This window comes from Emydura macquarii, unplaced genomic scaffold, assembly GCF_026122565.2.
Source record: "Emydura macquarii macquarii isolate MOO-44397 ecotype Brisbane River unplaced genomic scaffold, CSIRO-AGI_Emac_v2 contig_3080, whole genome shotgun sequence".
Classification (NCBI taxonomy): Eukaryota; Metazoa; Chordata; order Testudines; family Chelidae; genus Emydura; species Emydura macquarii.
Window position 1 is genome coordinate 784,679 of NW_027133217.1, and position 12,043 is coordinate 796,721.

Below are 12,043 nucleotides of genomic sequence, written 5' to 3' on the forward strand. Positions count from 1 at the left end.
ACAAGGGCTGGGATTTTTTTTTTTTTTTTTTTGCTTTAAAAAGAAAACTGAGAGTCTCTTGTATTCCCAAGACTCCAGAAGCTGGGGCTTTAAGAAAACCACCAAATAGTGCAAGAATGATCAACATTGCATATGAAGCTGCTGCTGTAGTGCCCTGGCTGGTGTAATGAATGTTTCTCTGTGGAGCACTACAGCGCAGTATGACGGTGACAGAAGACGACTTTAAAGGGACCAGGGAAAAAGTTATCTTCCTAGTGACATGGCTTAGCTGCTGAACCTGCACCAAACATGGGCAAAGGGGGACAAAAAAGTGCTGAAAATGGGGTGGGGGAGGATGGAAAGGGGAAGCAGTGACTGTGTGTCAAGCAGCCCCTCTCCTACCCATTCTGTGCAAACATTTGGGGGATGTGGCACGTGGGAAGGAGGGTGGAGTCAGGGAGCTTTCTCAAGAATGAAGTGATAATAAAGACAGGTCCTACTTGTGATGCTCTAAGTACTGTCCAAGAGACACTAAACTCTAAGATGTAAGGACATACTTGCTTAAACCAACTGTAACTACAAGATTTTAGCCTACCTGGTGAAGGCTGTTATCCAGGCATTAGGCTAGAGATGATTTCCTGCCAGTTGCCTTTGCTTTTGTAACTTTCAGTAGAACTCGCTTTTCTTAAGAAGCTTTTGGATTCTGGCTGTTACTTGGGCAACCCTGGCAGACTCTCCTTGGAGACAAGGGAAATTCACTTCTGGCTTCTGCCTAGAGGGAGCAGTGGGGCATAAGGTACCGGATCACTCAGTCAAGAGGCAACCTGCAATGAGCAAGGTGCACAAGAAAACCTCATGGCCTCGAGGAGTGGCCGGATGGGTCACCCCCGGCTGCATTTTATTTTCCATCAGGATTTATGGTTGGCCCACTTGTTATAGTTTGCATTGGAGCAGTGACATTGTGTTAGGTGCTGTACAGATACATAGTAAGAGACCATCAGTACTACCCCATAGAGCTGGTGGTTTAACAGACAAAGCAGACAGAGAAAGGAAGCATTATTAGTATGCATGGTTTCCCAACATTATGCCTTTTAAGTTTAATATCTATAAATATAGCAAAACAAACAGAAGGCTGAATTAAAATGTCATTTTAACCGGCCCTTTTTAAAATTAAATTTGAACAAAGACTGTGTTTGGAGAGAAGAGAGGAGCAAAACTAAATGTTAATTAAACTTCCTTTTCTAGCAAACCTTTGCTAACCTACCCACAGGATTATCAGGGCAGAAGATTGCCACAAATCGAACAAAACCCACAAAGGTTCCACTCTGAGAAACAAAGATCCCCTAATCCACCCTTGATGACACTAGTGTAAATATGCAGTAATTTGACTAAAGTCAACAGCATTGTTCCAGATTGACTACAGAATAACAAAGGCAGAATTTGTCCCCAAATGAATAAGGGCACTAAAAGATGTGCTTTTCTTTGAAAGCAGAGGGACGACAATCCTCCAAACAGGCAGGAAAGGACCCTTTTTCTCAAAACATCCCCAAACACACTCTGATTTCAGAAACATTGCAAGCCGATGTTTGAAAGGAGGGAGTGGAGTGACTGCGCTCTCTCAGCCCTTTCTCTATGATCTTTCCAGAAACAGCTGGAGGAGGTGTGCAAATGATGTGAGAAAGCCGACAGCAGGGAGAGAGGTAGATAATACAGTAATTGCATGAAGTGCTCCTGGTGAGGAAGGAGCACCTGCAAGCACTCTGGAGAGTGCTACAGGAGCAAAGCAATATACAGTGCTTGTAAAGCAGACAAGATTTGGGAGTGATTAAACTGGGGATGAAATGTTTAACTTGACACATTTTCAAGCGAAGAGTCTAAGATCCAATGCTCCATACATGAAAGAGATCAATGGACATCATCATATCCACTTCAACCTTCAACGTTGTATTCAAACACGTAACACACCTATCCTGATAATAGACCAAAAGAACAATCCCTTTTCGGCTTGCAAGTTTCACAGATGACAGATTGGCACCAAGCCAGGAACTTCAATCATTTTCATCTACAATCCCTGTTGCTTGACAATTGTTACAGACTGTCACTAGTACATCAGTGCCCAGCGGTGACAGAGGAACAGACAGAGGAGCAGAGCAGATCACACTGTTGCAAGAGCTTTAAAGCAATGATTTTTCTATGCTTGTGTCATTGCTAAAAGTGGGCTTGGCCGTCTAAGGGAAGGAATGCTTGTTGGCTACAATAAGGCTCCCAATACCATCATATCTGGGCAAGTATGGGTACATACAACCTTTTGAGATGTGGTACTGTAAATTCCTTCTGTCACAGAAAGAAAAAACAGAGCAGCCAAGTGGCTGGCAATCCAATAGGGCACAAGTGACATTGAAAAAGGCTTAGGGCTTGTCTATCCAGGGAAATTGACTGCATTAGTTATTCTGGAATACCTTTCCGCATGGATGCACAATTCTGGGGAAAAAAGTGATTTTATTCCAGAATAATTAATCCACTTTGGATATGCATTAATTATTCCAGAATTAAGTGACTTTTATTCCGGAATTGAATGTCCACATGGGGAGATATTCCAGAATAGCTATTGCAGAATAGCTTCTTTCACAATAATTATCCTGGTCATTTCCCCTATGTAAACAAGTTTAGATACAGCAATTGAGAATGAGGCTGTAAAGCAGAGGTTCCCTAAAAGAGAGGTGGGTGGAGCAACATCACAAGATTAATGAAGGATGTAATTAATATCAATCAAACGAGCAAACTGGGAGGGTATGATTTTGGTCTCATTTAACTGGTGTAACTCCATTAGTTTGAATGGAGTTCCTCTGATCTACACTTGCGTAAATATGATACACTAAATATGTGGATGATGTCAGAAGAAAGCAAATAATATTTCTGTATTTCCATGATGTCATTATTTCTGTGCGCTTTTCTATAGTAGATACGTGAAGAATGTTATTAAATTTTTGCCAATACAATATAGCACTATGTGATATTATTTTCTCTCGCTAGTTAGACATGGAAGGAGTTAATTATAAGGAAATATACACAGCCAAAAAATGCATCACAGAGGGACCAGTCTACAATATGAAAAATTAGCATACTTTTGAATAGCTGACTATCATTTAGCAATGATGAGGCCAATCTGATAAGGCATTGAGATTCAAATTGTCCCAACTGCAGTGCAGATTTTGAAAGCCTAAACCCATAAAAAAGCTTTACCAATTATGCTTTTCTTGATCTGGATTTAAATAATGGACAATACAAATTCAGAAAGCAGGTATAATAGCTATTGTTTAAAAGAAGCATTCTTAAGGAGATTTCAAAGAACTGAAGCATACGCACTATGGCAAGATGGATACTTGTTGAGTTCCAAACACGACTGGAATGAAATCTACCGGACCGGATTATGGAACAATAAATAACATGTCCGGTTTTATATTATATATTCTTTCATTCTTTCCTTTCTCTCATCCTCTTAGCTATACTTACAATATATAGGGCCAAATTATGCTCTCAGATCTATACACAAGATTCCCCTTGATCCAAAATCAACAGGAGCCTGGCTCATGTATACCCTCGGGCACATTTCTACCCATAGCAGGAGATGCTGTGGGGTGTTTTACAATTCTTAAAGGATGGATGCAGTATCCACAAGTGTCAACAAGCACCTAACATGCTTCAGTTTCCTAAAAAAGGACTGTGGTTTCCCGAAACATGGGAAGGTTGCAGGGATGCCTACTGGAGTGAAGTCTTCTCAGGATAGGGTTTGCCTGCCCTGTATTAAAACAGATACAGTATGATCTTCACTGGCTCATAGCAGACACCTGCAGGTCAGCTTTGCCTGCCCACTTTCAGAGTCACCAAGCGCCACTGAGCTCCACCCTTTCACATATTTTCCATGAGAAAAAACGGCACCTGTGATTCTTTTTCAGAGCACACGTTTTTTCAAGGACAGGCCGGAATAAACAAGGTGCAGAGAAATGCTTTTGAATTCCTTTTCAATAGGGGAGCTCTTTGCCTATCTGTGATTGTACATATTCCTCAGCTAACTTTGGAACGTGAACGTAAAACTGCATTCACTTGCCTTTGCAGTGCCTGTCGCCATATCTTTGGGCTCTTTCTCACCATTTAAAAAACCAAAAAAAACAAACTAAAATAAAGCTGAACCAATGGCTCAGAGCAGCAGCCCCTTGGGTAAGGAAAAATGATTATCTAAAAGAGGAGATAAAAAAGGATCAAGGATGAGTGGACTTGACCAGAATAAAATAATTTAATAGGATGGAAGAGAATCAGCACTGGCAGGTGGATTGAAAGTGCAGGGCATCAAGTGGATTTGCGGTCCCACCTGAAGGACAGTGGGTCCATTAAGCAATGAATAGATTTCACTCTGCCGTACGATGAATGTTATTTTTTTTTCCCATCCGTGACATTCTTTTAATAGATCAAGTGGAATTCAATTCACATTAACTGAAGCTTGAACTAGTCTTCATTTTACTGGGTAATGCCAAAGATGAGAAAGCACAAATGAAGGGAGAATGCTTACACAAACAGAAACAAGGGGTGTGAGAAGATCTGATGTGTGGCATGCCTGCCAATGCAGGGGAAGCATATCACACACTGGTTCGACAACTCAGGCACCCCACAGTCTCGCTGTCACGGCACAGCTGACAAGCTAGCTTTCTGAGAAGCCTTTCTCTTCACAGAGAGGCATGCTGCATCCCTACTGCAAAATGTTGCAACTGATCCTGCGTGCTCTAGTATTTCTGAGCAATATAATCGCAAAGAGGCTCTTGAGAACTAGTGGCAAATATGAATACTTATTGTAGTTCCTGCTCATATCAAGGTTGTTTATTCTGCCTGGAACCTTTTGTTTCAAATGAAAATTTTGCATGTGTCACATAATAATAATAATAATAATAGCAACGACAACACATAGCCCTTATGTAGCACTTTTCATCTTTAGATCTCACAGCACTTTACAGTGTGGAAGTTAGTATCATTATCTAACCTGATCTATGTTACATCTCATAAAGAAATAGCTAGGAAGTGCACTGAGGATTAGTCAGTCAAAAACAAGACACATGGTAGACATAAAAACACACAGAAACCCAGATACGGACCCCATTACTAGTATGATATAGTTGGAAGAAACACAGATCTGGAAAGCATGACAGGTCTGCCGTTACACAAATATTAAGATATACAGAGAAGTATAGGGATCTTTTCTAGGGGCCAGGTCATCTCTGGTGTAAACCCACTGAAATAAATGGAGTTATAGGAGGAGTGAATTTGGCTCATCGTCTGGAAAAAGATCTTGGAACCCTGCTATCGCAAAGATACATATTTGTCCATGTGCTTTTGCTCCCACCCCAAGAAAACTGAAATATCCCCAGAATAACCTGTTGAAACAAACTACAGCAAGGACTGCCTATCTGCTCCTGCTCAAGTCCGTAGAGGGGAAAGCTATTCGGATATGCAAAGTAATGGTAACATAGTGCACCAATCAATGAGAGTCTGGTCTGTTTAATAAAATCAGTGGGTCAGATTCCAGCCCCTGTTCATTACTGTGGTGATGAGAAAAGGCCATAGTGCCCCCCTGGAGAATTTCCCCTGTGCAGTACCAGCATAAAGTTAGCATATGTGGCCCTATAATGACAGAAGGATATACTCTTATACACAATGCATAATTAACTTGTGGAACTCATTGCCACAGGACGTCACTGAGGCCGAGAACTTAGCTGGATTCAATAAAGGACTATACATTAACATGAATAATGAGACATCCACAGTCAGAGGAAGCAGGCTAAGAAAAATGGAGAAAGAATATAAACCTTCATATTTCAGGACCTTAGTCAATCACTAACTGATAGGAGTTAGTAAGAAACTTCCTGTATAGGTAGCTTATTCCACAATTGTTTATTATGGGTTGTCCCTTTGCTCCCCATGCTACATCTCTCCCCCATCTCTCTCTGAAGCATCTGATACTGACCACTCTGAGGCAGAATACTGGATAAGAAAGACCATTAGACCAGTTCAGTAGGGCAATTCCTATGTGAAATGTATTGTCGTGTGCTGTGGATTCTTAATAAGTGCCTGGCACAAAAGATATTGAATCACAATTGAATAAACGAACAATACTGAACAAGCTTAGAAGTCATACATTGAATTAAATTCAATGAATTATTCAAGTGAAGAACAAAAATCATCATCTGTAGGTCCGTCAGCTTTGCATTAAGGTGTCAACTTCTGTTTGATAAAGGCATTGTTAGCAAAGGGTAAACATGTCATAGGCTGTAAAGTTCAGAAGCACATCAATGGAAGTGTCTTCAAGAGCACCGAAGGTGAGGTGAATGCAACACAGTGCAAATGCATTTCATTTCCCTAAAGTTAGACACTCAAGCAGCTTACACTTTAAGATAATCACACTAACAGCATAGGATGCTACTTACCTCGCCATTCAAGAAGCAGTAAAATACTGACACAAAGAAACCCTGGAAAAAAATGGAAGGGAATCATCATTAGATCATTATTGTAACAGAGCATGGTGAAGCATGCAGAAAAGTGGGTTTAGATGTGCCCAGGGTTTTACTGCCACAGCGTCCACTATAACCACACCATCCCTCCCTGTTTTCTGTTACTGTTCCTAGAGGAAGACTGCTGAGCTTCATTAGACGTCCTGGGGGTCTGCTTCAACAGCCACAGTCATGTCAAAGAGCAATTACCGGTCTAGCCCCGTTGCTACCAAATAGAGTATGGGGCCCAGAGAGTAAAAGATGTAAAGCTGCAGACTTCACCCGCCAGGGCATGTCTCTACTGCAAATAAAGATATGATTCTAGCATGGATCGGCACAAACTAGCAACCTATGGTCACAGTTGGGCTTGTACTGGGGTGGGGAGCTGTGCTGCTGCTCATGGCGCTATGTTTTCACTACTATTATTGCCCATGCTAGCTGGATGAAAGCTAGCACAGGTGTGCCTACCTGCGTTCCAATCACACCTTCATTTGCTATGTAAACATACCCACAGCCATGTTCAGTGGCACTTTACTCTGCAAGTCGACCCATTGATTTTGGCGGGATTATTCAGGGAACAATGAACTACTCTATAAAGTCAGGGTGGTAAAATATCACCCTCAATAAATCAGAATGCACTGGAGATAGCTGATCTCAATACACAGGGTGTATTTCTGGCCCAGCTGAAGTCAATGGCAAAGCTTCCATTGGCTACAGTGGGCCCCGGGTTTCACCCGTAAATTCTGTAGCTGTTGGAATGGAAACACTGAAGTTATAAATGGAAAACACCTATTAGACCCCCTGCAATTGCAGGATAAAATCCCCTGATGCAGGACACAGCAGATAATATACATTTTCTAAAGGAGTGTTTTAAATCCCTTTTACTGTCTCAGCTACTATTGTTATTATTTATTGGTATTGAGGTAGAATGTCGGAGTCCCACCCATGGTCCAGGACTCCACTTCACTAGGCACTGTACAAACACAGGACAAAAAGTCGGTTGCCAGCCCAAAGAGCCGATGATGGTTGCTCTCTTTCCGTGAGAGCTGTCACGTTGCTAAGAGTCCCATTCTAAGAGTCCCATTCTGACCACAAAGGAAATGCTATGCCCAAGTGATCGTCGGGCAGAGGGTTAACTCCCCTTGAACCCATTGCCTTCAGTGAGCAAAGAATCAGATCCTTGCTCTACAAAGTGATAGAGAGAAATAAATTGTCTATTGCAACGCTGGGGTTTTACTTTGAGCCATGGGCATTAGCAACACAGATCTACTTCCTGTTGTGATATTTTAACACAGATCTATTTCCCAGCTGCTCTCTCTTTCACATGCCCCTTATAATAAACCAAGCACTTCTTTTGCAGGCAGCGAGCATGACCAGGTAAAATATGCAATTTATTTGGCATCACGATGGCTTTATAGGGGCTGTTTTTCTTCTTTGCTTTTGTGCTTCTGTTCCTGGAGTGACGCTTTGGGTTTCTGATCCAAATATGAAATAACTATCCATATCAACCCACAGTCACAGCCCTTCAGCACAAGTTCCCAAACACTGATACACGTATCAACACTACTATTCTCGGCTCTATCCCTACTTTAAGGACTGATCTTGCTCCCTTGGAAGTTACTGGCAACACTGATCATGGTTACCAGACAGGGGGTCTCTGCCATATGTGACACGCTACATACAACCTTACGATATTCAAAATAAACTAGCATTAAAAGAAAATTATGAATTGTTTGTATTTCAATGGCACCTAGCAGCCCCAGGCATGGATCAGGACCCCAATGCGCTAGGTGCTGTACAAACACAGATGTAAAAGACATCCCCTGCACCAAAGAGCTGACAGGCTAAGCCGAGCTGTTTAAATAACTATTTTTATTAAGGTTTCTCACTGCCCCAAGCTTCACAGCCAAGAGCACTGAGGATCCCCTTAGCAGTGCCCAATACTTGCCGCTAAGCGTTATCTCCTACCTGAAAAGACTGCAGGAAGGAATTGAAGTAGATAAAGACTATCTGGGAAATGTCGTCTTCTCCGGGGTTGACAAAGAAAAGCATGTAGGTAATGCCCAGAAGAGGCAGAAGGACTAACGTAGCCTTTACTGCCTTCCTGCAGGGTGGAAGCAGAGAGGAAGAGTTACCAGGAGACAAAAACCGGGTTCTGTTATGTAACCCTCGGAGAGCCGCAGTCCCTCAGGGAATGACAATGAGAAGCTGAAGAGAGGAGGCCTGACATCAGCGTAAACCAGGTGTGACTCCACACTGCTCACTGGAGTCAGATTGGTGCTAAGCTAGTATAAAATCAGGATCGCGCCCCTTCTATCTTTTCTAAACAGACACTCCTCCCCCTCCTAGTAGTTACTCCATCTTCTCCAAACATCCCAAATTCCCCCCTCGCCCCAAAATCACTTCTCCCTGCCTCTACTCTGCCACCAGTCCACATCCATGTTTTTCTTCCTCACCCGTTCCCTCTAGGACCCGCCTTAGACACGAGCGCTAGGCTGATCTCCCATCTGGTTTCCCACCAGGGAGAACAATGGGTGAAGGTCAGTGAGGTGTTTTGGCAGCTGAGAAGTGGTTTGTGTTGGGACAATCTCCACACCTGCTTTTCCTGTGGTGGTGAGAAACCCTCATTGATACTGGTGCTTCTACTTACCTTCTCAATGCTGGAAAATAAATTGCAAGGGCCAACAGACCAGTACATGCTACTCTACAGTGTGTTTCACATCCACTACATTTACCATATACGCACTGCACTTTCAATGGGGTTCAACACTGCTAGGGAGTAAAGATGGGCCTGGATTGACAGCTGGATTGAAACTACTTCGAAGTGCAGATGAGTGGGTGGGAGGAGAGGTTTGGATCCAGTCCCAGATTTTTAGGGATGTGTAGTTTTAGGAGAGGTTCCGAAGCAGAATGGACTGGAATATACCACTGTGATATTTAAGAAAGTTGACATTGAGCTCTGAAATGATTTGGGGTGGTGTGATTTTGTGACATCATCAAATTACAGTAAATCTATTTCAGCAACTTTGCACTGTGATTAGTGTCATTTCCAATCTACTAGCTAATCAAGCAACAAGAAATCACTGATTTATAATTATAACATTAAGGGAGATTAAAGAGCGTAAATTTAACAGCCAGATTGGATTTGCACTGCTGATAGGAATTTGAAAACAATATGCGACTTTTCCTAGCAGCCATCAGGAGTAAGATGCTGTATTGGTGACTGCTGGCCATGTCTTGAAACAGGCCCTCTGATTGATTATGGGACTGCTAAACCACTCAAATAAAATGCAAGTTTCACTCTGTCGTTTGGGAGGTGCTGCTCTCATAAAGATGAAAATAACTGGCAGTCCTCACTTTATGTGGTTGGCAGCATGCACTAGGTTTGGGAAGTGTACCCTGTCCACCGCTGGAAAGGTACGACTGGAACACAAATGGCAAAGTCCAATCCTGGTATATGCAGGCACAACTTCATCACAGTCAAAAGAGCTGCACCTGGCTCCACTATCTCACACAGCTCCTGTCAGCACAGTATGCGAGCACCTCATAGTCATTAATGTATTTATCGTCAGGTGCTAAAGAACAGGGGTTATCTCCCTTACATTGGGGGACTGAGGCCCCGTGAGATTAAGTGACTTGTCCACTTGCCTAGCACAGCCAGGAAGCCCCAGTCTTGCATCTTAATTACAAGACCACTTTTCCTCTCACCTCCTCTATGCCAGGGAGGAATTTGGCCCCTATATTCCTAAAATAAGGATCAGAATCATCCTTCTCCTCTTTGATTTAAGGAACATTTGGGCTAAGATGGGAAAAGATAGATAACAATGGGTTAGAAATGTGGGTTAATGTCTAATCTTGCCTGGGGATTCCAATTAATATGGACAGATGATGGATTATTGTCTGCCAGGAGACAGGTAAAATCCTTCCGTTTGCTGCTGCAAATGAAACTGACACTTAACCAGCCTGGCATTCCTATGTGTCTGTAAGGCCCTTGTACGTGAACTGAAGAAAAACAGAAGGCAGGAGAGTAATATTGTAAGAGGAGGACAGGCAGATGAATGCTCCTTCACCTCAAAGCAATGCTGGTCCCTATGTAGAAGCAAAAAAGACTGAGAAGAAAATAAGAATAACCCATGGCCATTTCTCAGTGAAAAGGAAGAGAAACCATAGAAATCCCTGCATGTGACAGGGTGCCGAGCCCTTACTCTGATCTGGCAAGCAAGGAGTTAACTGTCTATCCCAATTTCTGGCCCTGCAGTGTGAACAGAGGTTAGCAGGGGTAGGGGGAATGGGAAACAACAGCTGCCACCTCACCAGGTTATGAAGTACCATGTGGCTTTTCTGTCTGCTGCTGCTGCTGCTGCTAAGGGATATGACTTAAACTCCTGGCAATAAACACCTGAGAGAGGCGCTTTGTGAAAGGCTTTTGATCATGTGGGCCACCCCCGGCAGCTAGCACTGCATTCTGAAACCAGCCCAGCGCTACGGTGACAGATGGGTTAGCTGGAAACATTCATTACCTCCATTGCTCTCTCTCTAGACAGTCTCTGACCCACTTTCTCATTTGCACTAGCAAGAAGCCTGAGCGTGGCTAACGCCTTGAGATTCTTTTCTGGTCTAGTGAGAGATTTCCTTCCACTCTAGCCAGCGTGTGAGCTGAACCACTACCCAGCGTACCAGTATCGTCACACTGGTGCCTTGTGGTCCTGCCTCTCTGTTGTGTCCATTTGTTGTTTGCCATCTTATACTTAGATTGTAAGCTCTTTGGGACAGAGGCAGCATCTCTGGTGTATGTTTGTACAGCGCCTAGGACAATAGGACAGGCTGGGACCACTAAGAGCTCCCACAAAACAAATAAATAATAAGAATATGGTGTATTCTCAAGCTTAAGTGATTATTAATGGGGCAATACTATTAGTTATTATATGCATTGCAGTAGGAACTCCAGTCATGTCTCAGGATCCCACTGTGCTAGGTGCTGTACAAACAGAATAAAAAGACAGTCCCTGCCCCCAAAGTTCCAAGTGTAAGAAAAGAGACAACAGGGATATATAATAATAATAGTACCTAGCTCTTACATCATCAGTAGATCTCAATGAGCTTTACAAAGGAGGTCAGTATCATTCTCTCTATTTTACAGATGGGGAAACCGAGGCACAGAGAATCAAGGTGACTTGTCTAAGGTCACCCAGCAGGCCAGTGACTGAGTCAGGGATAGCACCCAAGTCTCTTGAGTCTCAGTCCAGTTCTTTATCTACAGACAGACAGGGAGCACAAGGAAACTATACTGGTCAGCATGATAGGCGGTGGTCTCAACGTACAGCTGCCTAACCATTTAATAAGGGCAGTTTTTGACGTGACATTACCACTGTTAGGTTTAAGACGCTAGCTGAAACACGAGGGACCCCCAATGCACCGCATGAGACTTGCATGACATCTAAATGGCTTTTTATTCTCCGTGTGCAGGAGCATCTTTGTAGCTTCATGAAAACAATTTGTGACAAAAATCAGACCACCACCACTTGTCC

The 12,043-nt window shown here is 42.9% G+C and overlaps 1 protein-coding gene across 1 annotated transcript in view; it reads right to left on the minus strand.

The window, feature by feature from the left end:
- CRHR2 (corticotropin releasing hormone receptor 2) overlaps positions 1-12,043 on the minus strand; it is a 237,009-nt gene that overhangs the window by 13,882 nt on the left and 211,084 nt on the right. The window contains exons 11-12 of the mRNA XM_067530389.1: positions 8,484-8,619; positions 6,453-6,494 (exon numbers count right to left, since the gene is read on the minus strand). Of these exons, the coding sequence (XP_067386490.1) occupies positions 6,453-6,494; positions 8,484-8,619 (178 nt within the window). The remainder of the gene's footprint in view (positions 1-6,452; positions 6,495-8,483; positions 8,620-12,043) is intronic.